The sequence below is a fragment of the Perissodus microlepis genome, chromosome 18 (genome assembly GCF_051167445.1).
Source record: "Perissodus microlepis isolate ML-2025 ecotype Zambia chromosome 18, ASM5116744v1, whole genome shotgun sequence".
NCBI lineage: Eukaryota > Metazoa > Chordata > Actinopteri > Cichliformes > Cichlidae > Perissodus > Perissodus microlepis.
Window position 1 is genome coordinate 13,115,137 of NC_140478.1, and position 22,010 is coordinate 13,137,146.

Genomic DNA, 22,010 nt, shown 5'->3' on the forward strand with positions numbered 1-22,010 from the left:
CGTGATTTAGAAAACAAAAACAACAGCAACAAATTACACAATATAATTTAGTTATATTTTACACAGTGATCAGCTACAAACACCGTCGCCTACAACGAGGCAGGTTAACTTCAAATAATACAGTGATGTGGTGCAGTGCTGCTCATGGACACAGTCAGGGGGACAAACTTGCTTTAGCAAGCATCACAGTGTGTGGAAGAAGGATAGTACGGCGTGCCTTTTCTTGGATGCTTCAGTTCGTACTTTGTTTAATTTGGTAAATCTTGATTAATCCGGGGTGGCTGAAGACTCGGCCGATTCGACTCTTCTCGCGTAGCCAGCAGGCGTGCAGCTGCTTCGGACTTTCATGGCCTTGAACAGCGATAGCAACTTTTTGACAAACAAAAAATATTCGTTTCCCAGTCACACGTTATACGCATGCAAACACATGCACAGACAGAGACATAAGGGCACAGATGCATGTGGTACAGCACACACAGATTATCAACAATTTACAAAAAAACTTTTTTCTCATTTTTTCCCCTCTCTTGACCTCTTTGAATATGGAAAACGAGTAAGTGCTTGGCCGATTTCTTGTTTAAACTGCTATAAAACGCAGTTTCTCACAGTCGCATATGGATTTAAGAGTTTCTGTGTTTTTTTTCAATCGTTACATATTATCAGAAAATATGAATAAACAATGGTTACGATTATACCTTAGTTAAAATCAGTAAGGCAATGTAAACAAAAGCTTTCATCGTGAGATCAGAGTTTGTCGAATGGACTGGAAGAGAGAGAACACTGCACGCACGACACCCACAACATCAACTGTGTTTGAGTGTGTTTTCGACCAACAGCTGACAGCAAGATAATAAAACACACATAATTATAATAAAAAGACCTTAGCCACTGGTACACCGATAAAGTGCTAGGAATAAAGTTACACAGCTTTGACATGCCTCTAGTGAAAAAGACAAATGGACACACAAATAACGCATGAAGTAGTAAAGTCGGGTAGAGTCAAAAACAAAGAAGTACCACGTACAGTATGTCCATATTGCATAGCCAGAGCTGGAGAGAGTGATATCTGGACTATGTTGCTTCGCCTGCCTCCAGCCGGCAACCTGATTCTGGATAAGAGGCAGAAAATAAGCACGTGAAGGTTTGGTATCTCTGGAAACTTTGGGATCAACTCTAAAATTTATCATGTTGTGTTTGTTGCACAGAGAGCCCCGTTTTTATAACACTGAAAGCATTCACAGTGCCAGCGTGATACCTCCACTTGATATCAGTAAGATTGTCCTGGAGCTGATGCTTTAAAATGTTGACTATAATACTGTAAGATTTTTGATTGTTTCTTCGGCTCAGCTAAATACTTCCAAAAAAAGTTCACTCCTTTGGTTTTTATTGGCAAAGCAAGCTCTCGCATGCAGCTTGGCCAATCAGCGCGAACTCTTCGTAGCGTCCTGGTGGCTTCATCGTTAAAGTCTCACGGATGACCTCTGGCTGCACCCATCGATGCTGCCTCCTCTGTGAGTTACTGGAGAAAGAGTAGATTAACATTAGAGAGGCTGGCAAAGCAAATGCGTCCACTCGTGTCTGTTCTGTGATTTAACTTTGACTCGTGAATGAACCGTGCACCTACTGGCTCACTCTCCCCATCTGAGCCCTGTCTGGACTCTGAGCTGCAGTGCAAAGGAGAGTACGCCCAGTTCCGATCCTCCTGAGTCTGCTGTTACCAAACACAGCCGGCAGAGGGCAGCGCAAGAAGAAAGAAGAGCAGAGGACTTAAAACTGATTTGGGAAACAGAGCTCTGCAGAGACAATCCCTATTCCCGGAACAGTTTAAAGCTGCAATGTGCAATTTTGCATGTTGTGGCTTCTGAAGGTGATGCACTTATAAACATTAAAATCAGAATCTGAAATAAAAGCCTCGTCATCAGATCAAGCCATAGCCACTCTGTCCAAATCATGCAGATCAGCTTTAAGGGCGACTTCTCCAACTTCTCTATAATTTCAAAAGGGAAACTAGGCCTGTGTGAAGTAGATGTTACTTCCCCTCTTTGTTGCTTGTAAATTATTTCGCTGCTGCTTTTTAAAGTCACAAATAATTAATGTAATATGGAAACTTAAAATGTTAGCGTCATGGTCATTTACTGCCTCAGAAAGGATGATTACATTCAAAGAGGTTCAAAGAAGCTTGAACATCACTAAAAGCACAAAGCAAGTACAAGTTACAGTCAATTAAATGTAGCACAAAAAGTAAGGACATTTGTGTTTGGCTGATTATTTCTTTGTTGTAACAAAGAAATGCTTCTTGCCAAGGATTTACTGGTGGAAATCCTGTTTCTGCTGCCACACTTGTAAGGAAAATGCATTTGTGGGTCGAGGCCATGAAAAACTTGCCAAATCTTCTCTGCTAATGCCAAACAGCTTATTCTGCTGTTGACTCTTGTTTCGAGCCTCTGGTACCCCAGGTGCTGACAATCAATTGGCTGATTTGTGCCTGATTAGCAGCACCTGTGAGCATGGACCCTGTTGCAGCGGTCAGTTGGCGTCTGCCCCCAGCGTGCCACATTTTACTGGTCTGGATGAGCTACTTGATTGTATGTTCCACAAAACTAAGCTGCATTATTATTTGGAGTGAACCCAAGTGCAATCTCTAAATTGAAGGATACAGCCGATATCTGCACAGCTCCCACTGTCCCAAGAACATTAATAAAATCCTTTAAGACCCATCTCACCTTGGTCATTTATGGATCTGAAACATCTCCCTTCAGGCAGATGTTTCAGATCCATACTGACAAAAACAGACTAAGGAACAGCTTTGATCCCTCAGCCATCACCATGCTGAATGCTGCCAGATTTTAGACAATCAGATCCAATACCACTTTGATGTACAATGTTTACATTAATACAACACAATATCATGTTTACATATTAACAACTGCAGTTAACATTGGTATTTACATCAACACCAAATTTTTTTATTTGTATTTTTATTTTATTCTTCATCTAGAGACCTCACTTTCGTTGTCCAATGTTTCATTGTTACCACGGCAATATAGATTCTCACCCTGTCAGCACTTAGGAACCATAGGCATGCTTTTGCCCTATAAAAGTGGGACATTTTAAGGGGAAAAACTGGCTTTCCAATGGAATAAGATTTATTGCCAAAAAGCATTGTTACAACAATCAAATCATCAACCAAACACACATTTAGCCTTACCTATTGTACTACGTTTATTTAGAGGTCCAGAAACCTACACGTTCCAACTAATCTTTACTGCCAACAAGCTACATGACATGCAGTTTTATATGCAGCGCCCTTTCTTGTGACATCCGCATGAAATAAATCATAGGAAACAGACTTTATTTTACCTTCAAAGATCATTAAGTAGCTATGTGTGCAACAGGCCCAATGGAACAGTTACTACCAGTGTAGTCTAGTGTGTACAAACATCACCTGGACTAATGCACAGCTAACTACTTTGATGGTGACTTACATTGTAACTTGAACTAGAGTTTAGCTTATGACGGCCAAGAACTGGAGAGTACACCCAATATCTGCCATCTGCATACTGATGGATGGACACACACACATGGACACACACATGAAAATGAAGTGATCTGAGCATAAAATTATATGGAAAAATATTATGCATGAGAATATAGAAGGAGTTAGAAGAGAAACATAAAGCAGAAAATGTGGAATGAATGGAAGAATGCAGCAAAAACAAACAAAATCCCACAAAGGATAGAGCTGTGGAGAGCTGTGAGTGAAGCTGAGAGGAGGAATGACTGCAGATCAGCAGCTAAGAATCATGCTGTGCAGAAAAGGCAACAATCAAAAAGCATGGACGGTGGCTCCTGGCAGCCTCATGCTTCAGTTGAAATAAAGCATTTTGAAAAGCAAGAGCATTTCCTATAGTGCGTGCAAACAGACAGAGCCCCCTCTCCCCCCCTCACCATCACAACTCTACCACGCTGTCCTGACTGGGCCACTGCAAAAGACCCAGCAGATCAAAGACAAACATCAGATAAAATCATCTTTACTCCCTGAAAATGGATTTTCTCATAAATCAGCTGTATGATCATTGTGGTTTGTTTTACCTCCTTTAAACTGGTTAGTATCTAGTGTGGAATATTTCCTGCAAAACAAGAACCAGAAGAATTGGAGCGCGAAAACGGGGGAACTTACAAAGTATATGTCGGAAACCTGCACCTCCCCATCCAGTGAGTTGTGGCTGCTGGAGACAGACAGCTGATTGCGCGACGTACGTGGTGACTGCTGACACACCTGGGGGCTTTGAGGGACAGAGGAGGGGGGCGTCGATGGCAGGTGGTGAGAGGAGTTGTGGGAGTAGGAGTGAGAGGATGCTGGACAGATGGGGGTGAATGCTGATGCAGGAGGAAGGGTGGAGCTGTTTGGACCTGTGGATCGTGCAGCAGAATGACAGACTGGAGAAGAAAGGCTTAAAGACTGAGCAGAAGCAGGAGATGTGAGTGGCTTGGTGGACGGACGGATTGATGAAGTAAGTGTGGAGGATGAATACCCGCTGCACTGAGAGGTGGTGGAGGAGGAGGAGGACACAAAGGAAGGAGGAAGGCTGGGTGATGAATACTGAGAGCAGGGGTTAACAGAAGGAGGAGTGGATGACATAGATGATGCAGTGACAGGAAGCAGAGGATCAGCTGCTGGATGGCTGGATGTGGGGATTTCTGTCATCTGTGTGAGCTCCGTGCTCTTTGGGATTTTACTGCATTAACCAAGACATAGAACGATGTTAGAATACCACATATGAATAAATGGAAACCATCCTGGGATTTTCGCACTGCATATGCATCTACCTGAGCTCCACCTCCACTGTTATGGTGTCCTGCCGTTCACCGTGAACCTCAACTATCTCTTTTTGTGACCTGAAAGCAGACAGAAGCACAGAGCAAGCATGACCGTGGAAGAACAATATCATAAGAGCAGATTAGATATAACATTTTATATTCATCAGATATTCTCACCTGGAAATGTTTGGTGAAAGCATTTGCCTCCTGTAGCGAGGGTGCTCAGGTGTATCGAATGGGGTGGTGGGTAGGGAGTTGTTTGATGACAGAGTGGTAGCGATAGATGCTGTGGTGGCATCTTCAAATGAAGGAGGGGTGCAGGGTGGTTCCTTCCCTGAGGGGCATAGTTAAGTAAGAGATCATGAGCTGTGTGCGCGAGAGATGAAAAAATGAACAGGACATAAATTCTTTAAGAAACAGACAGCACACTAACATTAAAGGTGCATCTCAGGAGGCTGTACCACAGAACAAAGATCTACCTGAGTGTACGACACTCTTCTCTGAACCTCTGATATCTGAACTCTGCCATATGCTTGCAGTGGTCCTTAAACTCAGTTACCTGTACAAAATTCAAATTTAATTGTCTTCTTACATTCTTGCTCTTACAGGTCTTAGGAAGTTTACAAATCCTCCCTTTTTTACTGAAGTGTGGTAGGACTTGACTTAAGCGGTCAAAGAAGAGCATGAGACTGATGCTGTCCAGTGTAGCAAGTGATTTATTCACCATTTTGTGACCCAAACAATATTTACAAAGAAACAAATAAACTCAACTCTAAATTAACTCAGTTCAAATAAACATAACTGAACTTAAATCAACAGAAATTAAGATCAAACTGCACACAGCTACACTGACCTGAACCTTTCTCCTAAAACACCTGAGTTCTTCTGCTTAAATAGTCCACCTAACCAAATGATTTCTCCTCTGGACTATTCCATTCTTAGGTAAGATGAACATGATTATATTCAAACCTCTACTGCTACTCTTTACTGGCAACATAAACTCTGTGGTGTAATCACTACATATTACAACAATAAATCTATTTCTTCATAAGCCCTCTAAAATCAACTTTATTAAATTACAAGTTCTTCCCCTCCCGCACTTGGTCTCTTCCTGTGACCTCAGATGAACCCAGAAGCTATAAAGCAGGAAGTAAAACTACATTTTCTCCTTTTGTTTCTGGAAGACAGGTAGGTAAGGTAAGTTCTAAACAATACAAATTAACAGTTGAAATAAAGAACATGTTAACTTAAACTTGTAGGAATTGATTTAAACCAAGATGTTATATTATATAATCTGTAAAAGTGCAAAACATAAACAAACCCGGGATAGTAGATGTTTGCCTATTGCAGACTACATATGAGATATGGTTAAATCAAAACAAGAATGTTAACTAAGAATATAGACAAGTGGTGTTCTCACCGACTTTGTCACATGACGTAATATCCATCTGGTATTGATGTGCACACCTCACATTATGCCCTTCCTGTGTCATCTAGTATTGATTTGTTACTTTTACTTATACTTTTTTTTTTTTCTGATGCTTCTATGCTGCTGCTTCATCACTGCACGTTAATAATAAACAATGTTTGATTTATTTTACTTAAAGGGAAAAGGAGCACTCAGCTGCAGAGAATAGAGGACGTCAGTGTCAAGGTTAGAAATCGCGTTGCTGTATTAGCTTTTAACTTGGTGTAAAAACAACAACAAAGGAGACATAAGCTTTCTTAAGTAACTTCCTAACACACAAATCACAACAGTAGTTCCCTCAAGGTGCTTTAGACTGTAAGGTAAAGCCCCTAATGAGCAAGCGGTTTAGCGACAATGGGAAGGAAAAACTCCCTTCTACCAGAAAGAAAGAAAACCCTTAAAGGAAACCTTTGTGCACCCTGTGGGAAATATTTCTGTTCTTATCAAGTCATTTCTTTCAATTAAAGCTTAGAAAAGGTCATACCATTGTCCTCCAGCATGGGGAAACTGCGAGCTCCTCTTAGGTTCTCCAAGTTGTCCAAGTTTTCTGGCCTGTCATCAGTCAGTGAAGGTCGCTGCCCCGTCGAGCTGGCTCCTGCACTGGACTTGGACATTAGAACCCCTCGTCCTCTCTTGGATGGAGATGATCGCAGTGCTGTAAATTCAGCAGATGGATTACTTGGACTCGTTCCCTTTATTAGGACCACAGGAAACACTACAAACTGCGACCTATGCACGTGCATGAACTCACAGCAGCTCTTCTTGAACACAACTGTGCTACAGAACTTGTAGAACCTCTCAGCATAGAAGCTCGGTCTGTGAACCGACACAGTGTCCTATGGGAGAATACAGGTCCCAATAAAGAAAGAGTGAAGATAAAATATATAAACATTTTCTATCCTTAATATATGCCGTAAAACAAAAAACAAGATATGGTTTAGACTGGTCTGTTGGGCTTGGATTCAAACTATTACATAACAGTTATATAAAAGATACTCACTCCATCATGGATGAGGGACTTCCAGGAATGCTCCAGTTTCTTGATCAGCCTGCCAGATGGAAAAATTCAATTATTTATTAGGTGCCGCACATATCTAGCAGTTTACTGCTAAATCAGTGGCTAATATTGCCGACATAAAGCAATCTTCCCAAATAAAATGAAAAATAGAAATCAACCTTTATGTAGATCCTCATTCCTTCCACCTGCATATTATTATTAAATGATTTTGCAGCTATTTAAAATATGACATGCTTGATGACATAAGTAGTTCCCAGTAAAAAACTAAGGGTTTGAGTATTAACAGTGCATTTTTTTCTTAATAATTATCTTCCCAGAACGGTGCTACTTCTGCACCCAACTAAGCCTTAGTTGTTGCGTTTTCTTCAGTGGCACACTGTCTCACAAGTAGCACACACTGATCACCTACCTGTAGGACTGCAGAATGTCAATGATTCCAATGAACAGCAGGAGGCGCTCCCCTTTAGCACCCATAGCTGGAATCCCACCCATACTAAAGAGAGCAGAAAAGTTACCCTGTGTGCATATTTGAGGTGAGGATGAGGAGAGGCTTTTTGAAGTGCTGTCTTACGTGTCATCCTGCTCCAGAGTGTCCCTGCATGTGGAGCCTCCCTGTATTGACTCCATGGCACTGGAATACAAGGATCTCTGCCCTGCGGGCCTCTTTTCATCCCCTCCTTTGATGGGTGAGCCCTGAGACTGACGCTCTCTCTCTGCTTGGGTCTTGTTGTGGACTCCAAGCAGCAAACTGTAGTCCATAATCTTAAAACTCTCCAGAACCTGATGTAAAACATATAAAATGCAATAAATATTTATGAAATCTTTGAGGAAAACTGAATATTTGAGTATGGAATTAATGTTAGAGCCTTTTAAGCTTTTTTTTCTGCTTTCCTCAAATTCTTTCATGAACTACCAGGAAGATGTGTGGTTGGCTTGGCTGCTAGATGCACAGTGTTAATCTACTTTTACAAAGACCAGTTTATCCAGCTCCTTTCTATTCGCCCTCTTACCAGGCAGTCTCTTTGCAGCGTTTTGACCAGAGCGCCGTATGTGTCCTGGTCCAGTGTGAGGCCTTCAGGAATATCACTCAGAAAGTCCAGGTCTTTAAAAGTGGGTTTGGACTTCTCTCTTTCCTTCTTGGATGCTCGCCGCTTGTATGTTGAGCCCTTTAAGTCGAACTTGAGGTGCATGCGCACGGAGCGTGGTAGAATATTGTTCATCACAACCACTCTGATGTTCTTTCCTCCACACTGGACACAGTAGAGGCCAAAAAACTTTGGCAGTAAAGTCCGGGGGTTCTGGTTCAAGTTCTGGAGAGGGATTTATAGAGGGAGGGAGAGAGGCGCAGGGAAGAAAATGTGGCACATTAGTGGTTAATTTTGGTTGCAATCTGTGGATTCCACCCCATTTCAGTACCATGCACATGCAAAACAGCGTGACTCAACACCAGGCCTCAGCTCATGCTTGTGTTTCTCCACCGTGTCCGTGCTTCACCAATTAAGGAGTACCCAGCCTAACTCCGTGCTCTCACCTATCACAACACCACCACCTGCTGACATCACCGCTAACCTGGGCCAACCGCGGAGGTTTGGATTAAGAGGATAAAGGTGACTCGAAGTTTCTGTGGCATGTGCAGTTCAAACCCAAAGCAAGATTTCATTCTCCAACTCCTAACATATTATCACACTTATGGAAATCATTCATTTTACTTTTCCAAAATGATTCTAATGGATGAGATACTTACCATGTAGTATCCAGGGAGCAATTTCTGCAGAAACTCAGCCTCTTTGTGCAGCACAGTTTTGATGATAAACTCATCATCACGGGTCACGTAGAAAATTGAGCCACTAGCTCCTGGATTTGACAGCTCAATCAGTGGCTCATTACACAGAGAATACTAGACAGAAGCACAGATAAGACACAGAGTACAATTTCACCTGGTGCATTTCCTCAATTTAAACAGTCTGACTTTACGATCTCTGGAAATATGTTTTTAACATGCAAATGCTACAAAAGCAAACTGGAGAAATGAGCTGAGAGGTAAGCGCGTACCCTTTGATTGTAGCTAATTTGCCTCACATAGGAAGGCAATTTTCTATGGCTTAGCTGACAAAATGCAATTATCTCATTACTCCACCCCTCCACCGGCAGCACAAACACATGCAGACACAAAAACAAACCGCTCTGACTGTCTGCTGCCACTACTTGGAATTTTAAAAGGAAGGCTTTAGTCAGCTAATCTCCCTCTGGCACAGGTAGAGTGTGAGCTTAAATGTGCTGCTAAGAACACGCTATGTCACCTCATGTGCACATGCACAGTGTGTGAATGGTCGTGCAACTGAGAACTGTGACCTTGATCTTGACCTTGACCTTGGGCATGATTTGAGTGGAAACTCATTAGGTTATCATTGTGTGCAAGTTTCACTGAAATCTGACCAATGCTTTAGGGAGAAGAGTAATTCTTGTAAAGATGTAAAGGTGCTCACGGCACAGCAACTATTACTTTGACCTTGAGCACAACACGGGTGAAGATCATTATGTGTAAGTTTTAATATATTCTGACTAATACTCCAGGATGAGGACTGATATTTAAATTGTGGATGGACACATGATGGGCGCCTTGCCGTGTCACATGATCATCTGAGTTAAAAATATATTGCGTCATGTCTAATAACTGGTGGAACTGATATGGACATACTGCTTTTCCCACAATGTTCCTACTATGCAAATACAATTCTAGCTAAATATTGACAAATAGGAGGTCTTGGGCAGGATTATATAGTTTGAGAGAGAACAGTTAAATTACAGTGAAATACTCGGAATCAAGTTTCAGTCAGGATGACTTTGGAGGTGGGTTACAAAGTGGCTTGCAGAGACAGTGACAATTGTAGGCAGGCTAATGCAACTTAAATAATGTGCTTTATATGAGATTTTCCACTAGGATGTGTAGAAGGATATTAGCTGATGAATTGAGACTGATGGCTAAGCTATGCTATGCTATCTTTAGTTTATGAAAATCTTCACTGCTCATCCCATGTGTAAAGGAATAACAGTTTAGTTACACTGTAATTTAGATGAAACTTAAATACACTGAGTGCATTGTGAGTCATCAGAGAAAATAAGTATCTCACCAGGTAATCATCCGGTCGGATCCCAAAAAGCTCTCTGAAGTAGCGGAAGGCCACAGGGGCGTAGGTTTTAAACCTGAAGTCTGGGAAGTGGTGGGCTGGTGTGAGGTTACTGCCTTCGCTGTATGGAGTAAAGTGCGACAACAGAAAGAGGATAAGAAGCAATATCTCATGGAAATTGTATGCACATCTACTGATATGAATGTACCTGGGGAAGAAGATGCTTTCAACCACGTAGAAGTCCTGCATGAGCACATCTCTCTCGGGCTTGGAGCTGAGGTTGCCAACAGTATATCCGATACCCAACTGGATGGCACCTTTCAAAGCAGAGGAGGTTGTCTGGAGGCGGACAACAAAGAAAAGAGCAACAGACCAAGGTGTGGGTGGCAAACAGTTGAAATCGTGATGCCACGAAAACCTACAAACAGTATTAAGAGACAAACAGGCAAAAAAAAAGAAAAAAAGAACAATAAAAGAAAAACCTTCTTGTAAGTCGTCTCTCCAGAGGCATCGACCCTCCTGTGGCCAATCTTCTTCTCATGCCCTTGGCTTGATCCGAATGGGGACGGCATCTGTCACAGATAATGTGTATTATTCCCATGAAAGTTACAATGAAATGAACTATTCAAGCAACAAATAGATGAGAGAACAGATCGAGCAGATGTAAGATACAGAGACAGGTGAGGGGTGTAGAATGTGAAGCAACAATGGCACCTCTGTTATTTGAGCCTTCCTGCTTGAATCTGTGGACAGAGGCAGAAAGAAGGAGAAAAATGTTTAGCTGTAAACTCTTCACATTTCACTCACTCAGTGCCCACATCTGTACATTACTCAGCATGAGTGAGCGTGCACCTCTAGCTTTAATATCAAGCTAAATAATTAGCCCCAAATTAGACTGAAAGCACACGTCAAATATCCCAAAGTAAAAGAAACAGCCAGACTCATTCTGTGGATGCTCAGGATCCTAGTTCAGAGTAGCAACATAGATTATGAGCACTACATGATAGTATGCAACATCCGCTCAAACCTTCTTAATTTTGTAGGTTTTAACTCGAAAAACTTTATCTGCAGAGCTTGAAAAAGCCAGCATAGCAGCATTGTCATTAGCATTCTGTTCCACATTCCTTGGCTCAGGGTCATTTCATTTTAGTTCATTTAAAAATGGAAATGTTCAAACGCTACTTCTGCAGCATTTATTAATCTTGCCAAGTAAATTGGTGTTTAAACTCACCGCAGAAGAGTTTAGTCTCTACAAGTTAAAAATTGTTTGATAATCCAGAAAGAAAAACAAGATACTGGATGCAGTGAAACTGACATCCAACAGTCAGGCTGCTGCAGCGTACCGTCTGTGTTTTCTATTCCTGGATCAGTGAGATTTGTAGAGAGAAGGTAAAAACTCTATTGGATTGACTTCCTTCTTAATCTGAGTGCTGCCATTGGCCGAGGTGTCCAGATCACATCACCAACCAATCACACGCAAGGATTAGGAAAAAATCTTTCCAAGCGGCAGGAAGGACGCAACTAGGCTGTGTTTGTATGTATTTAATAGGATGAGAGAGCAGGAAGCAACTTCATGGTAACTTTCATGTTGTATGAGAGTCAAGGTTAACAAAACATTGCTGAGATAATGCATGAGAAAGCCATGTTAAAGTACACAGCAGACACTGTAGCAGATGTTGCTGTCAGTTAATCATAACAGAGCAGTTTGCTGATCACATAATTTGCAAGTATGATCTCAACTGTCATAAACTTAAACTAACATGCAGAATATTTGATTTAACAAAAGTATGGGTAGCACACAGTCCTCCGAGGCCATTAATACAAGTGTATTCTCCTCTTACCGACTCTTTGCTTCAAAATAGCAGCTGTTCACTATCTCAGTGGGGCGTTTGCTGAGTAGCTCTAAAGACAATGCACAGCTGAGGCTCCCAGGAGTGTCATTAGTTTTGCATGTGTTTGCTCATGAGTACAATGTTCCTAGGTTACAGTTACAGGATGCTAACAGTTAATGGAGTTCATCTTTTAATGGCAATTGTTAGGAACAGAGCTAGAGAAAGATTTTTAAATATTTGTCAGTTTAGAAATCCAATATATCAGCAATTATTTTCTTCTTTCCAACACATGAAACATAAATAGATCTCTCCAACATTTATTATGTGCAGTTACTTATGAGTTCTTGTTAAGATGATATGACAACACAGTGTAAAAATAATCTTGTTAGTGTATTACTTGTTTATGCTCAGCTCAGGTACCAACAGGAAAGTGCAAAGTGCCCTCTGGTGGACAAACTATGCAACATAACCACTCATAACACGGATGAGCGGTGTTTCTTCCCTCTCTTCTTTACCTTTGTAACCATAGTTACTCCACTAGCATTTATTTTTGTCACATGTCATTTGTGTAACTTATGCTGTTGATTTATAATGCACATCGGGTTTTATAATACAATTTTATGGTTTTTCATTATTAAGTTTATTAATTACTATTTATCTCAACATACGTTAATGTGTAGCATTATTATTTTTCATAGCACCTATTGCAAAGTAATTTTGGTTCCTACCTTGCAGTGTTTGTGGTGGGATTGTTTTTAGAGTGCAAGATTTTGTGTGTCAGAGAAAAAAGTGGAGTACACACTGTTCTGTTGGTATTTATTATAGAAGATATTTTTAAGAGAAACTAAAGCCTGCCATAAACCCACAGCAACAGCCAAAGAGATTGGAGGACACTACCACGACCGTGACACTTTTAAAATTTGTATTTTTCGTATATAATAAATACCAGGATCAATATATTGAAGAATAGCTCATATCGACTGCTCCATCGCCCTACAAATATATTGGTCAGGCACTAAATTCAAAGCCTAAAAGGTGAACTGTGTAGTGTCAGTGAAAATGCCAGGGGATCACCAAAGGTGTTCATCCTCCGGAAACAATTATTGGTCATTACAATCAATCCAATATGTGTTAGACAAACTGACTGATTACAACTTGACATCACCATAGGTAAAATCGAAAAAGCTCAATAATTCTTTTGCACACACACACAAAAAACATTATTTTAGCACATGATGCGCACGATTGCACAAACAAAAATAAGTGGATGATGAAGAATTAAATTATTTCTTTGAGGGGAGGTTAAGTGGACTGTTTTGAGTGGCAATGGGGCAAAAAATTTTGCCTTTTGTCAGGATGTATGCACCCGTAGACTGCAGATTAGTACTGCAACAAAGCCTCTCAGGCAAAACAATGAGAAGGAGTATCCTGGGGTAGACGTGCACACAAAGAGTCTCTGCGGGATTAGGGTCAGGCTAGAATAACGTGTCACTGAGCTGCATGCAATAAACAGGACAAACCCCACTGTGTCATCTGAGATTAGTATGTGGGTGACAGGCCACCTGTAAGATGAATTTACTTTGAATGTGTAATAAAAGAGTTTAAAGGACATGTGCAGTAACTGAGAGCTCACTGAGGTATTCTTGTTATGACATATTTTGTGTCAGTGTTGAGAGAAATATGCCTTAAGGGCTGTGCGTTTGATGGCAAAGAGGATTATAGCTTTTCCTTATCAGCTGGGGGGAAGAAATGGTGGCCTGTTGCTGTGACATTAATGTGACACTAGACACGGGGGTAGATTTTGATGCTCTTTGCATTCAGATATATTTTGTGAACCGCTTACGCCTGAGCATGCACAAAAAGGAAATTTGCTGCAAAATTAAATAACAAAATTAAAATGCCATGGCATGCTCTGTGGTATGTGAAGCATTGGTGTCCACAGCAATGCCTGAAAATGATATGCATTTAAGAGATTACTGTGTGATTTATGTTTTAATTCCACAAGAGATTACATGAGCCACTCTCCAGATATAGCTCGGAAGAGGACCAGACAGATGGCAAGAATTATGAGGACGGAGAGAAGTGGAGGAGAATAAAATGACACCTGACAGAGACCGAGAGAGCACACAACGTTTACCAATGGATGCTCAACAGCTCACGGTGTGTTTGTCAGCCTGTTAATGATGATGCACATACAAATGACTGCTGTCGTGTGTTTGCCATGCAAGTAAACACTTCCACGTACTCATTTGGGAAAATTAACTTTCATCTCAGCTCAGCTTTATTTGGTCTTGTGGGAATGTGTGGACACATCCCTAATGTGCACCTTGTGCTGGTGCCAGCCTGCGGTGAGTCAGTGGCATTTAAAAAACACAGTGACTTCAATCTTGAGTTATTCAATCCACCAATCTATTGTTTAGTCCCACACTTTAGTGGGATTACCCTGGGCTACTACTCTGTGGATCTGTTTTGGTGTGATTTTCTCGTCTGTGCCTAGCTGTGTCCACGCACTGTTTGCAGGGTAAGATGCTGCCCAGCTATGCCCAACTTCCCGGGTTAGATCAGCTTTCATAGGCGGCGGCTATTAATAAAACCGCCACCAAAAATGATGGCAGTTTGACAATTTCACTAAAACATACGAACCAGGGTCCCCGAATTCAAGCTGCATAGATGGGCCAGCGGCCGCTGCCTCGCTCGGGCTGCCGTCAACCCCGGTTCCCGCAGTCCCCGCTTCCATCTCCCGGACGGTTCCTGATCACGATGCGCAGCCGCGTCCTTCCTCAGCGGGAACCAGATGTTGCTGGATGCAGAACCCCGGTCCGATGTTTATTGCTATAAATGCCCACCACATAACTCCACGGATGCAGGTTTTATCGCTGTGGAAGTGTAGCGGCGCGGACATGCTCAGTGCCAGCGGTGCCGATCATCTCTGCCGCTGTTCTGCGTCATCGTCATTATCACGCACCGGGTAGGGCGCGTGCCACTACAGCGTGAGCCCGCAGCTCTCAGCAAAGTAACAGCAGGCCGGGATACACTGGAGGGAAACGATAGGCCTGTACGTGTGAGTAAGAAGGTGCTGCTTCAAACTTAGAAAAGTAAGAAGCTTCTGTAAATATAAGGACGTTGAAACAATGGCGCAGGAAGCTGCATTTGGTCACAAGGAAAAAAACACACGAACTATAAAGAGTTGGATGTATTGGTGCATATTAAAGGGCTGGTATGATGCAAGGATGCCAGTGGTTACACTGTCATGCAATAAAGAGGATGTATGTTGTGTTACAAGACACCAGTGGCCAACAAAATATCCACAATAACACAACCTATTTATTCTTTCATTATCTCTTCTAAGAAAAAAAAAAAAATTTTTAGGTATAAATGAGACAAAGTTCCCCAAAATAAACAATTCGTTTTTACAAGTATTTTAAGGACATACAAGTTGGGGGGTGGATTGACTTTATTCTCAAAATGAATACTAGTTTTTTTTTTTTCTTAATGTGGCCCTAACACTCTGATACAGTTTATCTGCTGTAGATCACTTTTAAGGCCTGCCACTTCTTTTGGCTCCCACTTGACCAGTTTCCACAAATTTCTTACACTGAACACCATGCCGGTAAACCTGTTTTTTAATTTTTAGGAATGACCTCACTGGTGAAAAACAAAAAACTATTTCATGTATTTCAAGCTCTGGGATTTTGCATAGATTCAACCAAAAAAATAAAAATAAAACAAAACTGGATATTTGTTTAGTTTTCTGTTATGTGTAGACAACACAGGTTGATGAATCATACTTAAATAATTCATAGATCAGTGTTAAGTTGCTTAACAAACAAGCATTCCTCTAAAAAATGGTCAAGGACTGAAAATGACAGAACAAAAAACAAACAAACAAGGCCTTCAGAAAGCCTTGAGAACTATATGGAAAAATATAAGTGTTAAAAAAATGCTGTGTGGTTCGAAGCTTTTACATACCGTACTCTATCAGAAATAAACAGACACACTTCTAGCAATTTAAAATTACCATCATTTACTTCTGTTGTGCAGGTGCATAAACAACACATCAACACAATATTCACAACTACATTTATTTTCCAATTTCATTATATAAGCCATGATTTTCAGGTACAACATTGGGCCCTTTGTTGTTTTAAGTGCAAACAATAATATCAGTAGCTATGCAGAAATCTATTAAATTTATTGCCTTCGGTGTTTTCACATAAAACTGACAAAGACACACGAACAAACTTGTCAAAGTAACATTCAGAACAGAGGGTATTTGTATTGGACTAAAAAAAGCAATGGCTGTTTGAAGTATGCTGTAAAGTGCCTCTACTTTGGTTAACCAGTGGATGTTCTCTCTTATGGCCATACGAGGTTTAGTGTGAGTGGGCTCTGGAGATAAGTTGCACGCAAGGGATCATCAGGCCGTGCCCCACCCAGCGCTGGGTTCACAGGCAGGCCGTCACTAGTCCAGGCACACAGACACAACCCTGAAGTCCATAAGAGAGGTCAAAGGTGAAATAAACACATGGGAGATGAGACTGTATTATTACAGGTACGTGGGCAGGTCCTTCTCCACCACCTGCACAGAGAAACAAATGCAAATGTTACTACGGCAGAGTTGCAGAATAGCAGTAAATACTACATATAACACACAGATAAGTGTACTGGGCAGACCAGATGGTTACAGAGCTGGGATGCTGAGTGATGAGACGCACTGTGCAAAAGTCACAAACAACCTGCTGTCTCAAAATCTGAAGAGTTTCAGTCGTCCTCTGACATTAACATCAGCATAGAAACTGTGCACAGAGCCTCTTGCCCATATATTAACAGAAATTACTAGAATATGCACACAGAGGTCGAAAGCGTCTTATACCCCACATCCTTCAAAAGGTGCTGTATTCTAGAGAATGCACAAGTATATACTGGAGAAAAAGTGTAGTTGCGGCTTACACTGGGATCATCTGTTGGGCCATATCTCTTCGCTACTTGTCCTTCTCTATTTATAAGAAACTGGTGAGAAATAAGAGAGCAATGAAAAGCATTAATTTTCAAATGCAGTTGTAGTTAAAAACAACAACAACCCCCCCCCCCCCCCCCCCCCCCCAAAAAAAAACAAACAAAAAAAAAAAACAGCATTAAGTACTGAAGAGCAGTAAGAGTTCTGATTGTATTAGCTTAGTTACCTTTGTGAAGTTCCATTTGATGTTGCTGTTGGGGAAAAAAAAAGAAAAGTACAAATGAAAACCATACTGCAAACATTAAAAGTCTGTTGTTTATTTAAACTTGAATTCTGTGGGTTTACACTGATGTGCAGATTTTGCTGATGTTTTTTGGCTACACCACCTTTTATCCTACTCCCAGTTAAAACATACAAAAAAAAAAAAAAAAAAAAAAAAAAATCAATAATTATGCAAATCCCTGTATATGAAAATTAGATTCCTACCCGCAGATGTGAGTAATGAGGATATTCTGCATATAACAAACAATAGTTGACATTTCGCATAGCAACACGATCCACAATCCTTATTTTGTCCCTGATACTTTATGCATTTTACTGTATGATTTCTTTACCTGCTGTTATGTGAATTGTGTTCTTTATTGGAAGGAAAATGTACAAAACTCAGTCAAAAGAAAAAAAAAAACAAAAAAAAAAAAAAACAGGGTTTTGACGTCCCTTGTTGAGTTCATCTACAATGCAGCAAAGTGTAGACAGTGCAAGAAATGAAATCATGTAAACGTCTTTCTACAAACTCAGCAGAAAACGACAAGAAGCAGGGAGGATGAAGGCAGTGGGATTAAGAGCAACTCCCATTTCAGGGTAAAATGACGTCATGCCTGCCTGCTGTTTCAACACAGTGTGGAACATTATAATAGTTACAAAATACTTTAAACTCAGTTTGTTCCATGGCTACAATTTTAAGCTACCACACTTGAAACTGTGTAGAAACACAGAATTTGTATATATCCATGACCTGAATTTCAGTCACAGACTTCACTTATGAGATTACAGGTGACACAGGAAGGTTTTGTTGCAGGAGGACATGAATGATACGACTTTACACTTTTAAAAGACAGACATATTGCCAAGAAAACAGAAACATAGAATAACTTACTTTCCCAGGGTTCCCTTGCCTTTGGGCTGAGCCTTCATCCACTTCCACAGAGGGTGAGCGTTGTCTCCATTCACCTCAATCTTACTGAAGAGATCAAACTCAGCATTGTAACCTTTGGCAAACTCTTTAATCTCTGCTTCTGTCCCTGGTTCCTGAATGCCACAAAAACACCAAACAACTACTAAATTAAGCTAGAAAATGTTAGCATGCACAGATATAAATATAACCAATTGGAAAATAGATCCGAAGTATGCAACAGTCTAGCACGCATGTTTGGTACAGAGTGCAAATCAATTAGTACGGTCTCCTCTCTGCCAGCCCACTTTATTCACACAGAACAGTGAAATTAACTCGTGTTGCATTTATGGCAACATAAATAATTTTGTTGGAGAAAGCACAAAATAAAGAAGGCTGGAGTTTATCCACCTTACCTGTCCTCCAAACTGGTTGCATGGGAATCCCAGGATGCGTAAACCCTTCTCAGCATAGGAGGCGTGCATTCCCGCTAGCTGAGTGTAGTTTACCCTGGTCTTCCCTCATTTAGAGGCTACGTTTACGATTATGCACACATACCCTCTGGCGAAACAGAGCACAAAGTGAGGTTAAAATGCTAATTTCAAGCATTAACTACTGGTGCCAAGTGGTTGATTGTGTTAATATTACTTTTACCTGTATTTCTCCAGAGACACCTCATTCCCGTCTATGTCCTTGGCAGAAAACTCATAGATGGACTTGGCACTGTGCCAGTCTCCCACCTGAGCACACTGCACAGAGGTGAAGAAAGGAAAGCGTACATGAGTGAGTCTGTGTGGTTAAGTAACAGCGGAGGATGGGTTTATTATAGGGCCTAAGAGAAACCAAGTTAGTCAGTGCTCTCAATGACAGGTGCACTTTGGCCCATCTGTGTCACCATTCACGTCTCCGCCCATCAGTTTCTACACATAACAAGTTTAATCTGTAAAGCCAACATTTCGTACCTTTACACAAGCCTGCCACTAATAAGCAGAGGAAGGGGTGAGGGGTGGGAAGCTGATTAAAACAAATTTCTCCAGTCAGCCTTCGTTTTAATTCCCAATAGCAGCTTTAATCGGTCTAAATGAGGAAATAAAGCGATTACACAAAAACACGGACTCTCTCTGTCGTTAGCTTACATCACCTAGCTCTCTTATCACCGGGAATGACTAGCAACTTTAGAGGTATTTTTAATCTTCATACAGACAACCCAAGCATTGTAGCATCACAAAATACATCTATTATAAGCTCGAACAGAGTCCGCTGTGTGTAGCGACTGAGGCTGAACCGTTAAATAGCGCCCCTGGTCTGCTATAAACGGGTTTAAGCTAGCGTTAGCAGCTGCAGCGACACAAACATCGGATCCATTTATCTGTTGCACTGCGGTCTAAAAATAGCCACACTTAATGTTTTACAGCGGATATAAGAAGACATATTCGCGTTTTTTAGACTGCTGGCAATATAAAGCAGGGGACAGGTTTTATCTGTGTTATGTCTACTTACCATACTTCTCACTACTCCTCTGCTCCCTACCACACTCAAGACTGCGGACGATCTCCACAGCCACATGGCGGTCACACTGATCACATGACCTTCTCGGCCCTCCGGCTCCGCCCACAAAGAGCCCAGGAAAGGGGTTGGTGTTACATGGGATCAGCTGTGATTTTGTAAGCACAGAATATCCTGCGTAAAATCATGCAAATACAGAGCCCTAACAAGCGACTGTAGCAGCTTCCTTCTCGCTGCGTCGCTGAAATAACTTTGAGTCCATTGCATCCCATTACAGCGTTATGGCTTGTAAAGTAGACTTTTTAAAATTAATCAACGGTAATTAAGCCTTACAGGGCAACATTACTCAAATGGACCTGATATTTAGAATAACATTCATAATATTCCTCACCCTTTTTCTTCCGCTTCTTTTTTTCGTCCTTTTGTAAATTAAACCAAAAGTTTCAGTTTTACATTTCTGTATTAATGTAGGGTCTTTACCTTACTATATAAAGTGTGTAGAGTCGACTACTGTTGTGATTTGGCGCTATATAAATTAAATTAAATTTTCAAATTAAAATTTTTCATTTTCATCTTAAGATTGTCATTTTAGTATTCCCTTAAAAAAATTAATTGAAATTGCATCATCCCCAGTTTTCCTCTACTGGAGTTTGTTTCTAAAAGAAATACTGGCAACTGCCAATGCTCCCCCTCAGCCTTTTTGTAGACACACCTATGGTATTAATTTGTCACCACGGGTGACTTCTTTCTTGAGTTACCACATTCATTTTCAGAGTTTCAGAGAAATTGACCTCTGACCTTGACTTTGACATTTCGATTATAGTATCCATTTGATACTATTTCAGAAAATATGATCTCTATCTTGACCATGAGGTCACAGTTACTAAGATTCAAACTCTGCACTGATGGCATCAACATTGCCTCATTCTTGAGTTCTCATGTTCACAAAGATAGATGATGATACACCATCGTCATCAACCAAAAAAGTGACTGTGTGATTATAATAGATGTGTATATGTGGCCTATTTACTCTTACAGTAAGGGCCATTAGTGACCACCTAAAGCTCCACATTCTCAATCAGTTTCTGCGAGCGAGAGCCTTAGATTCAAGTTGTAACAAACACCCACAAAGAGAAAGTGCTACAAAACCGATTCAGAGCTCAAAACAAGGACAGACTTTGTTCCTTCCTACAGCAGCGTTAAAGGCTGAGATTTGTGCTTACTCACTCACTGGGTAACAACTTGCAGTAGGACAACTCAGGGAATACCTCATTTAAGTTTGTGTCTAAATATGCTTGTGAAATCAGAAAGAGACAGATGCCTTGGATGCACAGCCTTGTCACAGCAACAGAGACACACTAACAGATGCCATTGATAATACAGCCTATTTTACTGTATGTAAACACATGAAAATATTACAGAAGTATCATATTTTATATATAATGAAGTGAAGATCTCAAGGACCACTGGATACCTACACTCACTTAGCAGATATACACTAATCTAATGTGATACTTGACTTTTTAAAACCATGTGAGCCTATAATTCATGATGTCCAGAAAAGCAAAAGAAGAAAAAAAAGCACCATAGTTTCATTATTCTTCCAACAGAGGGCACTACGCCATTGTAGAAAAGTTTACTATGTTCAGTTGATAACTTTTAAGTCCTGGAAAGAATAATGAGATTTAAGTTGAGAAAGAAAAACAAGACTGTGGTTTATGAAACTCGTTTTTATTTTTAGGCTGGTGGCTTATTCCTTTATACCTTTGATCTGGGACTCTGGTCTAATGTCAGACCCCTTAAGACAAAGTTTTGCACCTTTAATTTGGATGCGATCCTTCCTCAAACTAGTTACTGGAGTTGGCTTTAAAACACAAAGGGATAACTTAAAAGTGTAAATCAAGAGGTTATTGTTTACGGAAAAGTTGGCCTGTAATTTCTTTTTAAAATAAAATGTTGTGTGTCATTTTATTGGATTAATAAAAGATTTTTTTTTAATTTACTTGCTTATTGCCACTTGTGATTTCTGTTTTTTAATAAAATGCGACATATTAGAGTTATCTGTTACAAACATAAAGACCTGGATTTACTATATTTCCACTGTATTCA

At 40.7% G+C, this 22,010-nt stretch overlaps 2 protein-coding genes across 9 annotated transcripts; both read right to left on the reverse strand.

Annotated features, from left to right (window-relative positions):
• Positions 1 to 33: 33 nt before the first annotated feature.
• Positions 34 to 15,286, reverse strand: LOC146367460 (phosphatidylinositol 4-phosphate 5-kinase type-1 gamma-like). 8 transcript variants are annotated; one of them, XR_014797662.1, is made up of 18 exons: positions 14,911 to 15,283; positions 11,150 to 11,178; positions 10,918 to 11,007; positions 10,644 to 10,774; positions 10,439 to 10,556; positions 9,052 to 9,204; positions 8,318 to 8,617; positions 7,879 to 8,087; positions 7,717 to 7,800; positions 7,290 to 7,338; positions 7,041 to 7,125; positions 6,774 to 6,944; positions 4,999 to 5,155; positions 4,831 to 4,899; positions 4,181 to 4,739; positions 1,625 to 1,711; positions 1,025 to 1,519; positions 34 to 351 (listed from the first exon to the last, which is right to left on the reverse strand). XR_014797662.1 is itself a non-coding variant. In XM_084913483.1 (17 exons), the coding sequence occupies exons 1-17, from the start codon at positions 15,002 to 15,004 to the stop codon at positions 1,517 to 1,519; spliced, it is 2,385 nt and encodes a 794-aa protein (XP_084769609.1). In that variant the 5' UTR covers positions 15,005 to 15,284; the 3' UTR covers positions 34 to 1,516. The 8 variants fall into 8 exon arrangements, 5 of the variants coding, with proteins under 5 accessions (XP_084769609.1, XP_084769608.1, XP_084769612.1 ...); XM_084913483.1 differs by having other exon boundaries at positions 34 to 1,519; positions 1,625 to 1,708; positions 14,911 to 15,284; XM_084913482.1 differs by having other exon boundaries at positions 34 to 1,519.
• Positions 15,287 to 16,274: 988 nt separating this feature from the next.
• LOC146367461 (phospholipid hydroperoxide glutathione peroxidase-like) lies at positions 16,275 to 20,026 on the reverse strand. Its single transcript, XM_084913490.1, has 7 exons — positions 19,896 to 20,026; positions 19,050 to 19,144; positions 18,812 to 18,956; positions 18,381 to 18,532; positions 17,451 to 17,475; positions 17,218 to 17,277; positions 16,275 to 16,846 (listed from the first exon to the last, which is right to left on the reverse strand). Exons 1-7 carry the CDS (start codon positions 19,959 to 19,961, stop codon positions 16,814 to 16,816), a joined length of 576 nt encoding a protein of 191 aa, XP_084769616.1. The 5' UTR covers positions 19,962 to 20,026; the 3' UTR covers positions 16,275 to 16,813.
• Between the last annotated feature and the right edge of the window lie 1,984 nt (positions 20,027 to 22,010).